The sequence below is a fragment of the Erigeron canadensis genome, chromosome 6 (genome assembly GCF_010389155.1).
Source record: "Erigeron canadensis isolate Cc75 chromosome 6, C_canadensis_v1, whole genome shotgun sequence".
Lineage (NCBI taxonomy): Eukaryota > Viridiplantae > Streptophyta > Magnoliopsida > Asterales > Asteraceae > Erigeron > Erigeron canadensis.
Window position 1 is genome coordinate 12,687,272 of NC_057766.1, and position 20,388 is coordinate 12,707,659.

Consider the following 20,388-nt stretch of genomic DNA (forward strand, 5'->3'; position numbering starts at 1 on the left):
AATTCTGGTGTTATTATTCTTTACCGCATTTTCTTTATCGCATTAGTTTTAATCTGCATTACTTAGTTATCTTCAACCGTTTTCTTAATTACTCGAAGTATTTCTATCTCAAAGATCTTCTTAAAATTCTTTTTAAACATAAACTCATAGTTTAGTAATTTTTGTTAAGAAAACTTTCCTTTTTTATTGAAGATCCTTGAACACCAAACCCCACTTACAAATCTTCGGTTCTTAAGTTGTCTAAAATCTTTTCTAAAATTATCTTAGGTAATATTTGACCGAAACACTACCCACAATCAAGAATTTTTTATGACGTGCGACCCGGGCGAAAGTGGTATAATGTTTACCTCGTTGTTCGAGAAGGTGATCCCTTCAACCTAGGATTGAGATATTAGATTAATCCACTGTAATCCGTTTGTAGGATTTAGACTTAGGAGAAATTGTCTTGACTCAGGATTTGTACCTAGGGTAATAGCTTGTGATCTCTATTCGTTAAGATCCTAAATGTTGATGATCCGGCACAAGAATATCAAGACAAAACACATGTTAATGGTTCATGTTAGGATTATAATGTGCCAACTTGTTTTAATTTCAGAAATCACTTTTTAGTCAATTTCTAATTTTTGTTAGGAAGTATTTGATCTAACAAACCTTCATGTATTAATCTCCATAGTTCATAATTAAATGTTACACATTCTTTAGTTTCATGGCTAAAAATTCCATGAAAAACACACCATCTACTTATTTTAGTATAAAAATTTCTAGGTATAGTTTTTGGCCAGTTAACTTTGTCCCCCAGACTTTTCATTATAAGGAAGTATATTCATTTGCACACAATCTTTTAAGTGCATATGAGGGATTCAATTGTGGCCATTGGATCAATGAGATCTATGGTCCAGATTTAATATTATCCTCAGTAAGAAAATAGACACGGAAGGGTGTTTTGGTCTTTTCCTAAAAGGAAAAATACAGCCTGACACATTCTCTTCGTTCGCCCACACAACTACAACACATAGTCACACACACCATCTTTTTTTCTTTCATATCCGGCGACGACCATCTCTGAATAGGGAACCATCTCCGACCACCATCAACGGCGGAACCCATACCAACGGAACTCTCTCTCCATAGATTTTTTGTATCTATACATGTGTATCCATATGTATCTATTTTTGGCTTTTATGTTCTCAATTAATATATTGAAAACTTTTACTCAACATTTTATTTTTCCTTTGTTATTTCTATCTTCTTTAAGGTTTTTTATCTTTTCGGTTTTTCTTGCTTTTTTTATACCTTTTTTTTTCCCTTATATGATCTCTTTTATTAGTTCATCATATACCCCGCGTCACTATTTAGATTCTGACATTACGGATCCCGTTTGGAGTTTTTTTTTCGTTTTTTTTTTTGGCATTGTTATCAATAGTAATCATGCTTATTAAAACTTGACACGTGACATTGGTTATAAAGTGACACATCACACATTTCTTATAGATTCCTAATGAACAGTGTCACGTGCCACGTGGCGTTGTTCTATTGGTCTACCTGTACCCCGTGTTTTTTCCTAGATTTTGCCATATCGGATTCTGTTAAGGTTATTTTTCTTTCGGTTTTTCTTGGTTTCTTACATAGTTTTTTTTTGCTTTTATGTTTTCTTTATATTGGTCCACCTATACCCCGCGTTTTTTCGGATTTTGCTATATCGGATTCCGTTAAGGTTATTTTTCTTTCAGTTTTTGTTGTTTATTACATAGTTTTTTTGCTTTTATTTTTTCTTTCTATTGGTTAATCGTATACCCCACATCATTATTTAGATTTTGCCATTTTGGATCACGTTTGGGTTCTTTTTTGTGTTCATCATAATTTTTTGGCTTTTGTGTTCTCAATTAATATATTGGAAACTTTTACTCAATTTTTTATTTTTCCTTTGTTATTTCTATTTTCGCTATTTGTTACGCTTTTTTTGTCTTATATTTTTTTAGTTTTGTTTTTCTTTTTCGGATTTTTTATTACGGGTTACTTCTTTTGTTTTTTTCACACTTTTTATCTGTCATTCAATCTTATTGTGATACACCCCGTACCATTAATTGCATTTTGCTATATCGCACCCGCTTGAATTCTGAATTAATATATTGATATTTTTGTTATATCACTTCCCGTTCGGGTTTTTAGTACGGGTTACGTTTTGGTTTCTTGCATACTTTTAAATTTAAGCGGTCGAAAATTCACGACATATATACTAAAATAACGAACCGTTTCAACAAAGGAATTGACACCCCGCAAGGTGGGTCCAAAATTTTCTAGTTAAGATTAAAACTCAGTATATAGATAGATTTATAAAATTTGGGGACCAGAGTTTACTTCGTCAAATCTAAAAACACAACGCAAGGTCCAAAAATCGAATAATAATCAGCCATCCCACACTTTGTGTAGAATCTCTCACCCCCGACAGACCAACTTTGTTAAACATCTACAAAATAAGGTACATGTTTGTTTGTATGTATGTGTTTTTTGATATACTTGTGTTTTTATATTTTAGGGTTTTTTTTTGTTTTAATGTGGAGAATATGTATGTATAATAATTAATGGGTAGTAGTTTGTTTTTTACTTTAGGTTTGTAAATTGTGTGAAGTATGAAAGAACACGAGGATGGGGTGTTGCCTATAGCTGTTGAAAAGTCTAAATCTAGTGTTATTGTTGATCAAGTTGTGACTGAAACCGTGGGGGTTTTGGATGTGATGGTGGATGTTATCGGTTGTGATGATGTGGTGGATGATCATGGGTGTGTACCGGGTAATTTGGGAAATGATTCTGAGAGTAAGGGGATGAAAAAAACGGAGGCTCGTGATATGGTAACGAAAGAAGATGTGGGTTTGGGTGAAATTAAGGTTCTAGGTTTTGAAAAAGATAAAGGGATTGTTGGCGGTGATGTTGGCGTGATGAATGGTAAGGAGTTGATTGAAAGAGGGTTGAAGATTTCAGCATTACCAAGCACAATGGATGCTGGTTCCGAGAATGTTGATGTGGTCAACGAGAAAATTGGTAAAGGTAATGAAGGGTTAGATTCATCAAAGATTTCAGAACCCTCGGCCACAATGGATCCTGGTTCTGAGGACGTTGATGTAGTCGTTGTAGACAATGGTATAGCCAGCATAGATGAAGCTCAACGTGATGTTCTTGTGGATCCAACTTTGGTTGGTCCTGATAATGCTACTTTATTGACTGAGGTGGTTAGTTCAGCAACAGGTGATGGTGACTTCAATGTACGCACTGAAAATCTGGATGAGCGAGTTGAAGTTGACACATTGAGCAAAAGTGGAATTCTTCATCCAAAAAGTGAAATTATAACAGAGGAATCTCAAAATATCAAAAGTGAAGTTGAGTCAAATAACTCTAATCTGGCTGTTGAATCTTCAACAGGAGAGCCTCAAATGGTAGCCAAAGAGGAAACAGAAAAGGGTTTGATTAAAGACGGGGAGATTATGGAAAAATCGACTGAATATGTTCAACAAGTAGCTTATGGAAAGGGCGTTTTAAATCAGAAAACTGGAAAAGGAGATGAGGCTTTAGATTCGTCTGAGGTTCCAGAATCGTTGAAAACAGTTAATCTTGGTCAAGAGGAAGTCAACGGGGAAACATTTAATGCAGATGTGGTCCAACATCCAGAATTTTTATATGAAGATCCTGACATGGAGAAAGGAGATGATGTAGGGGTGGACATTGATGAAGTATTGGGTTGGAATGATGAAATTCCAAGGGTTACTGTAATAGGTGGTGCCCTTGGAAAAGAACAAGACCTCAAGAGTAATGCACAATCAGAAGTTGATGTGGAACAGGTACTTCCTGAACCTTCTACTGAACCAGTTCTAACTGGACATGAAGAGGAAAACCTCGAGTCTCGAGAACCAATAGTGTATGGGCGTCGTGCGAATGTGGAGGTTCCAGTATACGAGGGAATGGATGGGATTATACCACCTATCTTGGGAGATGAAAATTTAGAGATCGAGACCGATTCAGATGAAGATGGGGAACCGGTGCAAGAAGAAGAGCAGAAGGTTACCGAGCCTTCTCTTAATGTAAGCTCTTTTTCATTCCATCAATCACGTTATTTCCAGCCACCTAAAAACGAAGGTGAGTTTTGTGTTTCTGATTTGGTGTGGGGTAAAGTAAGGAGCCATCCATGGTGGCCCGGGCAGATAGTTGATCCTTCTGGTGCATCTCAGAAGGCCATGAAGTATCATAAAAAAAATTGCTTCTTGGTAGCTTATTTTGGAGATCATAGTTTTGCTTGGAATGATTCAGCCGTCCTAAAGCCATTTCGGGCTAACTTTTCTCAAATAGAGAAGCAAACCAATTTAGAATCGTTTAAAAATGCAGTCGAATGTGCTTTGGAAGAGGTCACCAGACGAGTAGAGTTAGGGCTTGCATGCTCCTGTGTGCCTCAGGACATCTATAAGAAGATTCAATGTCAAATCATTGAAAATGGAGGAGTTAGAAAAAAAGCAGCTGTAAGACATGGTTCAGATGAATCTGCCAGTGTGAGTTCTTTTGAGCCCCATAAACTAGTGGACTATGTGAGATCACTGGCGCAGTTCCCACATGAAGGTGATAAATTGGATCTTGCAATCGCTAAGGCTCAGTTATCATCATATGGTCGTTATAAGGGGTATCAGGAGCCTTCTGAATTTCGGGTTTATGAAGATATGTTAGAAGATGCTCCACGTGAAGCAGGTGAACAAGTTAAAAGCAATGCTGATAAATTTCAGAACATTCTGATTGAAACTGCATACCCAAATAAGGACTTAAGTTTATCAGATGTAACAGATGAGGCACCAGAATCTGGACATGGCGACAATGACACCAGTAAACCAGTTTCTTCATCTAACTACAAAAAGCGGAAGGCTCGTGATATCATCTCTAATGGTTCTGTGAAAAGACCAAATCGCCGTCCTGATAAAGTATCCACTGCTCCAATTTCAACTCCAAAACCATCATTCAAAATTGGTGAAATGATTCAAAGAGTAGCAATCCAGCTGACAGGACCACCATTGAAGGCGTATCAAGATGTTCAAGATGCTGACCAATTAGTCGGGTCTGATGTTTCTTTGCAGACTTTTGAAATCCCTCAAAAAGAAGCATCTATAGCTGAGATGCTATTGCAGCTGCACGTAACTGCTCAAGATCCTATGAAGGAACACACCTTTTTGCATACCATAATCCCCTTTTTTTATGATCGTAGATCAGCTGTTTTTAGCAAGTCTCTAAAGAAAGTCTCAACCAGTCAAAGTCCACTCACTGGTAGAAAAAGAAAAGCATCCACAGAAAAGGATCCCGAAGAAGTTGAAGCCAGTGGTAGTGAAAGGAAAGCATCCATCGAGAATGATGAACTTGAAGTCGGTGGTAGTAAAGCAAAAGAATCCAGTGCGAATGATCCTGAAGAATATGAATTTGTTTTTGATGATATTAATGATTCTTATTGGACAGACAGGATCATCCAAAACCCTTCTGAAGACCAGTCATTGCAAGATCATCAAAATGGAGGTTTAGAGTATCAGGTTGTGGCATATGAACTAGATAAACCAGCAAAAAAGAGTCGAGGGTCAAATAAAAAATGTGTTAGTAGTATTCAGGAAACTGTAAAAGTGAAGGAAGAACGGGAAGCTGAAAAAAGGAGGCGGGAAAATTTGGCTACAGAGATTGTATTGAAGTTTGCAGAGGGTATTTATTTTCCTTCAGAAAATAATTTAAATAAAATGTTTAGACGATTTGGGCCATTGATGGAATCAGAGACGGAAGTTGATAAGGAGGGCGGCCGTGCAAGAGTGGTGTTCAAAAAATGTTGTGATGCAGAAATAGCTCATAGTAGTGCTGAAAAATTCAACATTTTTGGATCGATTGATGTAAATTATGAGCTCAACTATACCCCGTTAGTCTCATATAAACCTTTGCCCCTTCCATTATTACAAGACCCAATGGATGCAAGCTAAATGTCATTGCTCTTGAAGCTTTTCTTGTTAGACATTTGGTAAGATATGGTTTCTCTTTCACTAGATATCTAACTATTGTTGTAAATTTTTTCTGAATGTTCAAATTTGCTTGATGTTAGCTTTTTAGCCACTTTTTTGAAAGTGTACTTAGTCATTTGCAATTGGTTCATTTGAAATTATACTTAGTCCTTAGTGTAGTATTTTGGTTGAACAATACTCTTTAGTTGTGTGATCAAGATGATACTCATACATGGCAGTAAAGATCTAGTTTACTATGTTCATTGCTCATGAGTGTTTTTGGCACCCTCCATTGGGCATTAGTCAAACGTTTTCATGATTTTGCTCTTATTAAGTTTTCCTACTTGTCAGTGCAACACTGTGTTTGAAGGGTGTTATGTGTTTAATATTTGCCTCCTCGATCATATATGTCAATGATCTTCACTTCCAGGTTTACAATACAAGTTTTTTGGGATGCAATATGACTGAAAGATCTGTAGTTTAAAATCCAGTTTGTTCTATGAAATATGACATTTTTTTCATCATTTCCTTTTTGTTCTCCTCAAGAGTATATTTTTATATTTTCAGCTGCTGTAGAAAAGCAGTCCTAGAAAAACCGGCATCATACTTTTGGAAAACAAAATACCAAGTAACATTACTGTTGGGTCTGTGAAGGCCTTATGGGCCTTCTGGTTCTTTTTATTGATTAGGAAGCCCAAATAGGGTTCCTTGGTCAACAAGCAAGAAACCCTAGCTGTCCCCCTATATATACCCCTCATATGTAATTGTAAATCTTATGGTTCAAAGCATCAATAAAGATTCCTAGTTCGCAGCCGGTGGATTAGGCCCCCCACTAGGGCCGAACCATGTTAAGTCTCGTGTCTCATTTATATATATTTTCTGTTTCATCTTCTTGTTTAATTGCTTCCGCTGTGCTAAAGCTAAGGTTGTTCCTAACAAGTGGTATAAGAGCCAAGTTGGTTTGTGAGATCCAATTGGTTTAATTCGATTGCTGTTGTTCGAATTGATTTGATTGTTGTTGCTGTCAGAGGCGGTACCAGGAAAAAATTCCAAAGGGGCCAAACTTAGAAAACTTATGAAAAATAAATTTAAAATGGGCAAAATGTTAAAAACCTATAGAAAATTTTTAAAATCTTATGAAAAATTAAAAATACATGACAAAATTTAAATTTGGAGGGGGGAATTGGACCCCCTTGCCCCCCCTTTAGTACCGCCCATGGTTGCTGTTGGAGTTGATTCGATTGCTTATTCTGTTTGAATTGATTCAATCTTGATGCTGTTCGAATTGGTTACTGGTCGGATCTGGTTTGCTGCTGGTGCAGCTGTTCGCTGCTGATTTGATGTTGTTGATTGCGTTTAAGGGGCTGAATGCCTCTTTGTTCGCTGTTTTTCTTTCTCACAGTTTTCAGCAGCCGTTTGCTGCTGTTTTCTTCAGTTGCTCACTGCTGATTTGTAGCTGTTTGCTGTTGTTGCAGCTGTTGCTGTTGTTCCAGGTTTGATCCGGCTCAAGTCTTGTTGTGTGGCTGTATTTTTTGCCGATTAGGGTTTGGTTCTGCCTTCCCTTGTTCGCCGGTTCAACACAGCTGTTCAAGACCACCAGCCGCCGCGTTTGGGGTTTTTTTAACCCCTGTTTCGCTGCTAATTACTGCTGTTGCTACTGTTTATTCTTTCTGTTCAATGTGGCTCCGGTTTGCAGCTGATCTGCTGCTGTTCCGCCGTGTTTCATCACCTGTTAAATGACGGTCCCCGCAATTGTAGCTGCCAGCTACCACCACCGTTGGAACTCTATTAGGGTTTTTGTTTTTTTTGGGCGTTTTGGTGTTGATTGATCGATTGGAAGATGATAAAAGCACTGTTTCAGTTTTTCTCATTCGAGAAGGTATTTGGCTACTCGAGAAGGTATTTGGCTACTGTTCTTGGTTACCATCGTCACATTCTTGTTTGTCATTAATCAAGTGTTGAGGTACTGTTTCTGTTTAAATTATTGTTTGAGGTGTATCTCGGGTTATTTTGATTAACGATTAGGATGTGGTTTTTTGCGGGTGGTTGTTACTAAGTTTGTTGCTATCATATTACCTTGATCGATTAGAAAAGAAAAGAAGATTAGTACTGTTGTTTGAAATTAGTCCATTGAAACAAGGTATTAGGTTGATTAGGATTAAGCCTTTGTTCGACCGGGTATATACTGGTGTTTTGGAGTGGATTGGATTTCAGTTGAATGTAGTACCGTTTTGGAAGAAAATAGAGCTAGCAGGTTTGGAGTGCTTAATATTTTGAGTATTCCTATTCCGGGGTTGCTAGTGTCGACACGAGTGAAAAAAGTTAGTCAAACTAACGCTTGTTTACTCTACTGCTGTTATTGATCGTTTGCTATCAACTGGTCTAGAACTGTGGATGTTATTTCTTGTCCAGTTTTGATCAATGTTTTTGACTTTTGAGTGGATTTTTGTACTGGTATTGGGTGAAGGTTTTCGCTGGTAGAATATGAGTGGAGGTTCATCTCAGAAGTCTGGTTTAGCATAGGTTGGATAACAGGGACAGTGGGAGTTATGCGTAGTTGACTTGTGGGGTTGCATGAGGTGCTCAGGGTTTTAGAGTCACCCGATGTTGATAAAATTCTGCTTATGGGAATGTGTCTGGGTTGATGCATTGGGACTCATTGAAAGGCAGTGAAGACTCTTGTTGCAGAATCTGGTTTGCTTCATTTTATTTTACCCACTGTAGTGAAGCACTAATCTGCTGATTAGACTTTTGGATTGTGCAGCCGGAAGAATTGAACCAACTTTTGAAGAAAAGTCTTGGCTCGCGGATTCGAGCGTTATACGAGTCTGGTTCGCGGTAGAGGACTCTGGGACTTTTAGGTGATCTGTTTGAGCGTATTCAGAGGTTGAACTTGGATGGGATTTTGTAACAGTGGGAGCACGAGGAGTGTGTTGACATATGTTGAAATCGAAGTTATGTTCTCAAGACCAGGGTTCCGAATGAAATCTCTCCTGTGATGTTACCGCTAGTGGAGAGTGTTGTTATTCCTTTGGAGTATCTGGAGCAGGTATTTGAAATGAGTAGGAGCCGGTTGAGATTGAGGATGAGTCATCGGTGGACTTTGCCATGACTGAGTCAGTTGTGTCTAACTGTATTGAAGCGAATTCCAGCTTCAATGGGCCTTTCAGGTAACTGATGAAAAGGGCTGTTGCAACTCGGTATACATTGGATGCATGGATTGAAGTTTGGTTTGTTCTTGGGAACTAGACCGGTGAAGACTTCTGTTCCTATATGTTTTTCTTGAAATCTTAGCTTGTTCATGTAGAACTGAAGACTTGGGAAACTTCTGTTTTGAAGTTTAAGTTTGTTCTTGGAACCGAAGGCTTGGAGGATTTCGCTTATCCGAAGATTACTGGAGTTACTAGATGACGGGAATGTTGTTTGTTTGAATGGCGGGCTGAAATTTATTGCAAGGCCTTCAAGTGGGAGATTGTTGGGTTTGTGAAGGCCTTATGGGCCTGCTGGTTCTGTTTATTGATTAGGAAGCCCAAATAGGGTTCCTTGGTCAACAAGCAAGAAACCCTAGCTATCCCCCTATATATACCTCTCATATGTAATTGTAAATCTTATGGTTCAAAGCATCAATAAAGATTCCTAGTTCGCAGCCGGTGGATTAGGCCCCCCACTGGGGCGTTTATCTATATTTTCTGTTTCATCTTCTTGTTTAATTGCTTCCGCTGTGTTAAAGCTGAGGCTGTTCCTAACAATTACCGTGTACCACACAGCACTCAGCGGCTTAAACTCGGATGTTAGAGCCAAACAGGCTCTAATGACCTCATACCAAGTCATAGGTATTTGTATTCATGTAATGTTTTTTGGATGACAATCAGCTGTTCAGTCACCTGATAGACGAACCCACATTCATGTTATTTTATTTTTTTTTTGTCATTTTGTGTGCGTTATCTCCAGGTGAAATCATGTAAACTTTGTTACCAGATTGGTATAACAGTTAGCTTCAAATCAGAAAGTTAGAAGCTTTGCAAGTACTCCATATGTGTTATAGGAACTACAATACAAGGTTCCATTTCGAGCATTACTAGAGCAACCACCAAACAGTCATATGCCATTTTGATGTGAAGATTTTACGGAAAAAGAGCTCAAAAACATGCGAGAAAAAGCTGGATTAACGGATCATAGATAAGCACATAGGAGCTATAGAATAAACAACTACAAGTTGAATATACTTGTTGGTTGTAACAATTAACTCGCTCAACATCACCTATGAGGCTATGATTGAGAGTTAAAAAGTTCTAAAAGATCAATAGTAAACTTTTTTAAAATACAAAGTTGTTTATAGTGTCAATCACGCAAGATAAATAGAAGAGCGATTGAACAAATTAAATTGCAAACATCCAAAACATTTTGTAACTTGAGTTTCAAGATCCCAAGGCTAACACCTCCTATTAGTAATGTAAATTTCGTTAATGGAGGAAATTTGTAGATGGCATATAAAAAAGAGAATAAAAAATCTTCAGTTCATGACATCAAAGTAGCTTCATGACTGCAATACGTACTCCCACTAACATGCAAAGGGTGGTTATTGGCAGCATTATAATGTATTTGAGCTTCATCATCATTGCTCGTGCTTCCAAAACATTCAAACCATACTATCTTCATTCTCTGCACAAGTGGTAACAAGAAACTCAGACTTAGTTTCTGTCCACAAACAGTGTCATATAAGAACGATGGGTAAAAAGAGGATGACAAGAACAAGCTACAAATCATGTTTAAGAGAGAAGCTTGAAACTAGAATTACATCACTTTTAGACTTCACTTCTTGCATAAGAGGCATGACTTGAGAAATTAGGAGAAGGATAACATCATACCAAATTTCAAGCCTGATAAACCTCAGGAAGCTGGAGACCCACACTTGCAGCAGACTTTCCAAGTACTTTCTTCATTTCCTCTGTTCTATCTACTGCAATATTGTAAGAAAATAGCAAATCCTACAAAAAATCACCACCACACCCAAAATTGAGGTGAGCATTCAAATGCTGTGCCATTATTGCATAAATCAACCAATGTTAAACCAAGCACTAGTTATAAGTGTCACATAAAATATAAAGCAACTCTCAAAACACTACTCCGTTGGCATTGTTTTTCTCATTCACTTGGTGTGATGTGAGATGAAACTGTTTCTATATTGTTTAAGTTTTTGCTATGCCTTCGCCCTAATGTTAAAATAACTAATTTGCTCATTGTTAAACCTATCATTCTTAAAGACAAGGATAACAAGTCACCAAACCCGTCTATTTCTCAAGCAATTAAAAACCCAACTATAATATGCAAGCATAACTGACATTTCTGATAACTAGGAATTGTTAACATCGTATGGAAATCAAACTTAGGTGCTATTTAGTTCGAGCCTAACGGCTTAAAATGATTATTCGATTTGATTCTTGATTTCTTGGTTCTTTAGGTCTTATTTTTGAGCCCTGTAAAGCCCAAGGATTGTTTGCTCGGCGAAAGATAGGCAGTGGCGGCGAGGCACAGTGCTACAATTAACCTCTCACTTTCGCTTTAATACCCCTTCGGCCCTTCCTTTTTTCCGTATGTCGCTTTCCACCCCACACCCTTTTTACTGATGTTGCTCTAAAGCTCCTCGTTAATTGAGCTTTTTGGTTCCTCATCTATTGAAATTCAGGCGCTCCTCCTCTGCCAATGTTGCTTCAACACTCTTTCATCAGATAAATATCCTCATCTAATTGGTCGATTCATCCATTCAATGTTTTCAACATATTCTGGTTACTGCCAATTTCTACTGAATTATGTGTAGCGGAAACTAAAACTAACATTTTGCTTTATGACGACTAATGCATTTTGTGTTCTTGAAAATACTTGTCGAGATGTATTAGATATGGGAATGTAAACTTTTATATCTTCTGATATAGATAATGAATTCGATATCAGATGAAAGGCCATGTTGAATATGACACAGCCACACAACCCCTTAAGCTTACTATTAAGAACTCAGACTGAGTAGTACACACACACTACACACAAACTGGAATTTATACAGAAAATAAAGAACACCAAGATTTATCGTGATATCTCACACACACTATGTGTGTGAACTAATCCACCGGGAGGGGGCGGCAGCAGCTAGGGTTTTTCTTTTATCGAGTGATGATAATTACATGTACAAGAGATGAATATATAAGCGACACAACTAGGGTTTAACCCTAAAGCTTGTTCTCCAAGTAACTTAATAAACAGGGTCTTAATGACTAAGGGGCCGGTTTGTTTAGTCTTAACAGCAAAGGCCAGCTGCCTTTAGAAGCTTCGTTGTAAAGGCGATAGGCGCACAAAAGTGATAGAGTCTATTTTCAAAGTGCAAAAGCGGCGAGCTTTTCGTACGCGAGGCTCGCACTTATGAAAAAAAGTTTATACATTATTTATATAGTATGTATAACACATAAAATACCAAAACACCATCAGTAAGAGCCTTAAGTCCGGCTTTGATCAAATTTGATGTTTGGTGAACAAGATCCCCATTGGTCTCGTTGAGGAAGAAGGAAGAGATCAATCTTGTTGAGAAAGAAAAGGTAAGAAAAAAAATTTACTTATGAAAAAAATCTTGTTGTTTACAAAAACCTCATGCTTTTTAGCGTCTGGGCTCACAAAAAAGCTCTAAGGTTGCGCGTGAGGCGTGCTTTTTAAAACCAAGTTTAGAACTTTCTGGAACCTGGTAGCCTTAATGACTGTAGATAACGTACGCCAACACTTACTATAAAGCATGGAAAACATGAATCTTGGTAATTAAGTATGTATCGGGTTAAAGTGTAAATGGCATGCTAGCACGAGTAGGGGAATTAGTATTTACGTAATCTTTTATAATTTCTAAGCTCAGGGGAAGCAACCAACATGAGATACGCAGAACTGTGGCAACGTTTATTTGCAAGAAGAAACTGTACGATTTAGTTTGGTTCCAATGCAAGGATCCTGTAAAATAACTGGACAGTTATGTATTTGTAAAAAGGATGCATTATATTTTGCACCATCACAACAATTTAATAGTTTCTATACCTAAAGTTCCTTTACCACTTGGTCTAACCTTTTGTTGAAGAAATACTGGTAAATTTCTTTATCAAATCACTTATATGAAAATGGCAGGATCTCATATAGCTTTCAATGAAGAAAGTGGTTTTCTGTGATTGTGATAACAATGAAGCTGTATGGCAGTAAACTTGATGTGTTACTATTATGCTTAAGGAGGTCAAGTGTCATCAATGATGATAGAATTATAAGTAGCAACATACAAGAGTGAAGAAGTTGTATAACATGGCAACTGTTTTCAGCCATTAGATTATAAAGATTGTTGTGCTATTCGACTTTTCTGTCATTCTTGAATGTTGATAGTTTGTTTCGTAACTAAAGATGTACAAACAATATTTATGAAACTATTAACTCATGTAAGTATTGATGTATCATACTTCATGTTTGTAATGCAATAATGGTAGTTGTTCGCCTAAAAATTTTGCCCAGATTGTTTGTTCAACATAAAAGTAAACAAACAATTATTCAGGTCAATAATAAAATGGTGTGCATTCAGAAGAAAAGTTATACAACTATTCTTTCAAACTTACTAGATACCTATGTAGTTGTATTACCGAAATTTGTAGGTTTCGGTCAAGGACCAATATTTGAAATATCGGTTATCTCGGTGAAATTTAGGTGAGATTTGAGTAATTTTAATATACTAATAATAATTACATAATATAGTTTATTTTGTCAAGTATCATATATAATACAGTTTATATATTTATTTAATCAGTGATTTTAAGCATATATACAGATTTTAAGCTGAAAAAATACCAATGTCGTACCTTAGGTGCCGCTGTTGAAAAGAGAGAAAACAGATCAATCATTAGGTTTGTGTTTATAATGTTTGTTTGAGTTTGGTTGGGCTTTCTAGGGTTTGGGTTTTATGGGCTATTAAAAAGTTTAGGTTTCTTATCATGTTTAGTTTATGTTTGGCCCCAAAAAAGAACAAAACGATAATATCGGTGAAACAATCGAAATTTGAAAGTCAAAATATCAGAGAAATTTCAAAAATTTAGGGACAAAAACTTGGACTGAAATTCTAAAAGAGCACCGAAATTGGTACTCAAGGCGCAGGGTGTCCAGAAAGCGCGCACTTTTGCGCCTTTTTTGTGAGCCTAGGCGCTAAAAGCGTGAGCTTTTTGTACACAAGATGATTAATTTATAGAAATAAGTAATTTTTTTTTCTTACATCTTCTTTCTCAACAAGATTGATCTCTTCTTTCTTTTTCCTCAACGAGAACAACAATCTTTTGAGAATTTCTTTTCAAATACCAAATTTGATCAAAACCGGACTTAAACGAGTATCTTACTGATGTTGTTTTGGTATTTTATGTGTTATACTATATAAATAATTTATAAAATTTCTTCATAAGTGTGCGCCTTGCGTACGAAAAGCTCGTCGCTTTTGCACTTCCGAAATGGACCCTATCGCTTTTTAAAACCAAGCTATATCCACAAAAGACATAACGTGAAAACAAGTAAACATGCACATACAACAAAATGGAGAATGTGTACCTGGTGATGATGGACACTATTCAAAAGGCAAGTATAATCATGGGCAAGTTGTATTTTCTGCTGGACTAACGATGTTTCTAACCCGTCACCACATTTCCTAAACTCTGACTTTATGAAATCTCTGAAATGCATTTTATGTTCTTCTTTCCCAATGTGTTTCTTCACTGCTTTCAATAGTTCTCTATAAACCTTCACAGCTTTCAAAACTTCGCCGGATCCCATCCTATTTTGCTTTAAAACAATTTCTACGTTTAAACAACACGTGACACTTAAAATTGAGCTTTCGGGTTTCTAACAGTATAGAGTAGAAGAATCCATTTGCATTTCAATTATCAGAATATCATTATCACCTCTGCCGTATGTTATTCAGAAATACTATCCGGTATTCATTTTTCTTTAATCCAAATTTCAACTGTTTGTTACTGTATGTATGCTTGTTACTGTATGTATCCAGCTGTACTCATGCTGACGTGGCAGCCATATAAGTTGTCACGTGGGCCGTGGCAACCAATATCAACAAAAGTAGCACCAGATACATACAATAATAATATAAAATATATGAGACTTTGATACATCCGATATATTTTGGCCTATACTAGAATTGTTAGATACCTAAGCTTAAGTGTAGAACCCCTCACATACTAATTTTTTAATAAATATTGTATAATATATAAATAATAGGACCCCCATGTTTTTTAGAAATTAAAAAAAATCAAGATATGATTCTATACCTAAGCTTAGGGTATCTAACAGCCACATATTCCCATTCCTCATATATATATATTGATCATATCCCAACTGACTGATCCCATATTAAAAGTTTAGTGCAGATGGCATATGATCATAATGTTAAAGTTTGTTTCTAGTACTAACATTCGCTACCAGAAAGTTTGTTACAAAAATGCATAAAATGATTTCACTAGATTGGACAGCTGGAGTGAACTTAAGGCCAGATAACTGGACTTAAAATTTAAGTTAGTGAAGTCAAGACTAAGTGGGGTTCGTGGGAGTTTCCCACCGACACCGATTAGTACAATTCTTTTACAACAAATCTCTTACAATGCACATAATTCATTAGTTAAAAAATTCATAAGACTTTAACCGTATGATCATTTTACTAACTTATTCGATAATGCGTTAGGCTAATCCTTAGTCATTTCATTCATTAATACGCCATTCATTTCATCATCCATAATTTCATCGCATCATAACATCTCATTGCTATTTCTTATGAAAATAACATTATTAGCCAAACGCAATAGATGATATACATGAGTTAGTTAACTAAGGGGTTTTCATCTAAATTGATGTCAAAAACATCAACAAAGCATTTCTCTTACCAAAATCGCTAGGGTTCTTTATCACTTTCATAGAATTGGCAAAACCCCTATTTCTATAACTTAAGAACCCTAAACTCAATATAATGAAATCTAGGGCTGTTCACGGTCCAAGAACCGGTGGTTTAGAGGACCGGACCGAAAACCAAAAATGTACAAAATGTAGAACCGAGGACCGGACCAAGTAAGTCGGTTCGGTTCATGTTCGGTTTGTTGTCGGTTCTCGGGTTTTCATGGTTGGACCGAGACCGAAAATGTATTGTAAATATTGGATATCGTTAACATATTACACACAAAAATCACGCTTATTGTGCAATTTCTAGGTCGTTTGTGAGCTTCAAATTCATTTGAATAATTAAAAGCTCAATTTTTTCATTAAAGCTCATATTATCTTCTGGAAAAATATGCAAGCTTTTAAGTGTAATAGCAGATTACAACTATGGCAGCATGGCATGTGCATACACCTTATTAACTATGTTTCTGCTATAATATAATAATGTGATTGTAATTTCTATGAATCTATCAAAATACATACTTAAATAGTTACAAACTGTAATCTGACTCTATGATGACAACACGCAACTGCTAAGGTTCTTAGAAACTAGAAATTTGAAAAATAATAGTACTACTATATAAGAATCATGAAAGTTAGATAATAATACAATGATTAGTCATTGATGACTATATGATTATTTAGGCTATTTACAGAGAATGTATATATTGTATGCTACTCATAATACATAAAATTAGAATCTCACTCCAAGTTTAGTTAAACTTGTATGCTTTTTCTTGGTTCTTCGGTCCAAACACGTGTCTTCACGGTTTACACCCGAACCGGACCGAAAACCAAAATACAATCATATATAGGACCGAGGACCGGACCGATATATTCGGTCCCATTCGGTTTCGGTCCAACACCGGGTCGGTTTTCTGGTTTTCTCGGTTTGGACCACCTTATGAACGCCCCTAGTGAAATCATACCTTAATTGGAATATTGAACTAGATTATGCTACCAAAACTAAATTCCTTTTCTTTTCTTTTTCTTGATCTTAGCCGATTACAGCACCACCACCGCCACAATAACTTGCTAACTTTTGACTATTCTTAATAGAGTTAAATGCACGGATCGTCCCAGTGGTTTACACACAACATCACCACCTTTCGTCCCTGTACTTTAATATTATCAGCCGTCGTCATTTACAGGCGGATAAGGGTCAAGGTTAGTCCTTTAAGATAACATCCGTTTGCTGGATTCCGATCAACCTTTCACGTGACTTACACATGGGGTATTTGAGTCTTTTCACAAGCTAAAGAACCAAACTTGATTTAACTTTCAGCTATTATCATCATCATCTCTTTTGTTTTCCAGATTTTCAATATCTATAACAATTCTTAAAATCAGTCCATCTTCAAACACAACTTAAATAACTTCTTTTATTTCAAAGCTATCACAATATTTTTTCTTCCAAATCTATCACAATGAATCCAAAATCTTAAGCAACGCAGTGTAACTCCAACCATTTTCAAAATCAACAAAAAGTTAAAACACCCATTTTTTTTTCTTCCATATCTATCACAATGAATCTAAATCCATCATGTGTAAGCAAACTATGGCAGATATGAGCACGTAAGTCATTGATTCAGCAGATAGACAGCAAGATTTAATCATGTATTCAATCAATCATCATGCCAAATCACTTAATCATCACATTCAGGCACAAAATATGTTCGACAAAACAAGGAGAAACAACAATTTCATTGAGACATATTATCAAACACCTTAAGTGCATATATGTGAATTGAATTATTACCTTCAATATGTGATGAATTGGGATGAAAAGGATAGAGAACGAGATTATATGTTGACTGAGATCTATACCCACGAATTTTATTATTGAAAAATGATCATTTCCCAAGAAGATGGGGTTTTAGAGGGTGGATGGGTGGTGACCGGAAAAAGATCCTGTGGTGGTCGGCGCTGCTGGTTGTTCTCCGGCGTTCGGAGGCTGTCACAACGGTGGTGTGTCACGGCTGTGCAAAGAAAGCAAGTGGAGATCCGTTTTTACGGTTCCTAGATAGAGAAAAAAAGGCGACGGTTGGGTGTGGATGAGTGGTGGAGCGCCGCTGGTGGTGTTTTCCGGTGGCTGAGGGGCGGCGGCAGTAGGTAGCCGGCGGTCAGTGGTGGTGGCTAGATATTTGGGGGAAATACATGATGATAATGGTGATGTATAGATATTAGAGCAACTCGGTAGTTTGATAGAAATGATTTTTGCCATAGTCTTTCAATAGCTTTATAACTCGGACACAATAAGGTTTTTTGGTTGAAAACTTGACATTAATCATACACTTTTTATTACACATTCACATTTAATTAAATATTAGTTTATAATTTCTGCTAACACTTTTAATTAAATATCATATATTGATAATAGGATATTGAAATAAAGTCTTTGATAACTTAATAGTATTGAAGATGCTCTTATATTTACACGTTATAGATTGGATCAGGAGCCTTTATCTCTCGAAACGTTGGGACCATTTAAATATCAACCTCTCTTATACACCGTCAAAAACAATATTAAGACCTAAAACTCATGAAAGATGGCATTAGAGTCTAACAATAATTTTAAGAGCATCTTAAAATGTTTTTTTTTAAAAACTACAACCTTTGGGTGAGAATCAAATTTAAATTCTAATATTAGGATTGTTAAGATGACTAATTACTATTAACTAATTACTGTTACTACTAATTGCAAATTACTAAATATAACTTTATTCTATAAATCTAATTTGCTATATGTGGAAAAAGCCATTACGAGTATATGATAAACGCAACTATGATTTAATTTCAAATAAATATAACAAGATATGTGCAACAAGATAATAGTATTAATTTTGATCGAGTATATGTATCATGTGAAATGTTTATTTGAAAACTAAATTTTTATGAAAACTATAAAACTGTCAAAACACATTGTGAACTGAATTTAACACAATGTGTTTTAATTGTGTTTTTTATAAAACACATTGTGTTTTTATTGTATAATCTAAAATACTTAGTATTAAGTTTTAAATCACGGTGTGTTTTTGATAGCGTTGTAAATCAGAAAATTGTTCAAACACACTGTGATATGAAGTTAACACAATGTGTTTTCGAAAAACATATTAAAAACACATTGTGTTAAATTCAAAACACAATGTGTTTTGACAGTTTTCTAGTTTTCGAAAAATTTAGTTTCCAAATAAAACCCTATGTATCATTGCAATTGATATATCTCGATTGTTTGCTTTGTGAGAATTAGACTAAATACATTATTTTCGCTATCGGTTTATTTCTATATTCCGCATGTATCTATCTTCTATCATAAACCAAATTTTACACCTACAAATTACAAATTAAAAAAAACTTATAAAATCTGTCTATATATAAAGGGAGTGAATATACAGCTGTTATGCACCCAATTTGAACGAAAAAGTTTTCACATATTAATTTTTAATACATAAAAAACAAGTGTCAATCATTTATTAAAAATATTAAAAAATTAACATGTTGTGTGGGACTGAGTAAAAACATAAATAAAAAAATGCAGTAATAAATAAAAAAAATTCAGTAACTGATAGTTATATTACCGTATTATTTAAAATTTATGATAACATAAATAACTGTCATATTACTATTGATACAACCAATAAAATTTTAATTTATGAATATATGATATACGTTAAATATGTTAAAACATGACTAATGAAACATAATGTTTATAAATCATAAAAAAAATATATATTTATTAAATCTCTTATAATCTCTTATATTAATAAAACAAAATTGTTTTCAAAAACTATTTTTAGAAAAAGAATGACATGACAAACCCTCATATTTTGCTAACATAATATTTAAATAGATATGACATTATAATCTTTGTATTTTTATTTTCTTATTGCTTTTTTTTTACCTTAAACATGTTTAATTCCTTTAACTATCTTAAACTTTCATCCATTTTTCTATCCTCATATAAATAATTTTTAAAACATATATACAATGATAAATGAATATTAATCAACATTAACATTAAACCTTTTACGGATTTTTTTCAAAAAATTTTGAACTTTTCAACTTTTTTCTTCCTAATATTGATCTGAACGAAAAATGTCTGGGTCAGAGCTGATTTAACTTCAAAAACCCAGGTTGAACCCGGGTTTAATTAGCTAATATTATATAATAATTACTTTTTAAAAAACTAAACATAATATAATAAACCATCTCAATTGAAAAAAGATAATTATCATTAAATTTAAACGACACATTATAAAGTATATAAACATCTATGAGTTCTTATATTATCAAAATACGAACTACAAAATTTTAATTTTGCAATATTGTCCGCTATAAAAGAATCATCATAAAGTTATCCGTGCTTATCATCAAACCTGTATATTAGTAAGTAAAT

The 20,388-nt window shown here is 35.3% G+C and overlaps 2 protein-coding genes and 1 pseudogene across 4 annotated transcripts; 1 reads left to right on the forward strand and 2 right to left on the reverse strand.

The window, feature by feature from the left end:
* LOC122604319 overlaps positions 1 to 20,388 on the reverse strand; it is a 101,221-nt pseudogene that overhangs the window by 65,943 nt on the left and 14,890 nt on the right.
* Positions 2,373 to 6,169, forward strand: LOC122603844. Its single transcript, XM_043776667.1, has 2 exons — positions 2,373 to 2,479; positions 2,611 to 6,169. Exon 2 carries the CDS (start codon positions 2,631 to 2,633, stop codon positions 5,982 to 5,984), a length of 3,354 nt encoding a protein of 1,117 aa, XP_043632602.1. The 5' UTR covers positions 2,373 to 2,479; positions 2,611 to 2,630; the 3' UTR covers positions 5,985 to 6,169.
* Positions 10,339 to 18,186, reverse strand: LOC122603845. 3 transcript variants are annotated; one of them, XM_043776670.1, is made up of 4 exons: positions 17,752 to 18,186; positions 14,604 to 14,826; positions 10,871 to 10,990; positions 10,339 to 10,664 (listed from the first exon to the last, which is right to left on the reverse strand). In XM_043776670.1, exons 2-3 carry the CDS (start codon positions 14,823 to 14,825, stop codon positions 10,877 to 10,879), a joined length of 336 nt encoding a protein of 111 aa, XP_043632605.1. In that variant the 5' UTR covers position 14,826; positions 17,752 to 18,186; the 3' UTR covers positions 10,339 to 10,664; positions 10,871 to 10,876. The 3 variants fall into 3 exon arrangements, with proteins under 3 accessions (XP_043632605.1, XP_043632604.1, XP_043632603.1); XM_043776669.1 differs by having other exon boundaries at positions 14,604 to 14,834; XM_043776668.1 differs by having other exon boundaries at positions 14,604 to 14,848.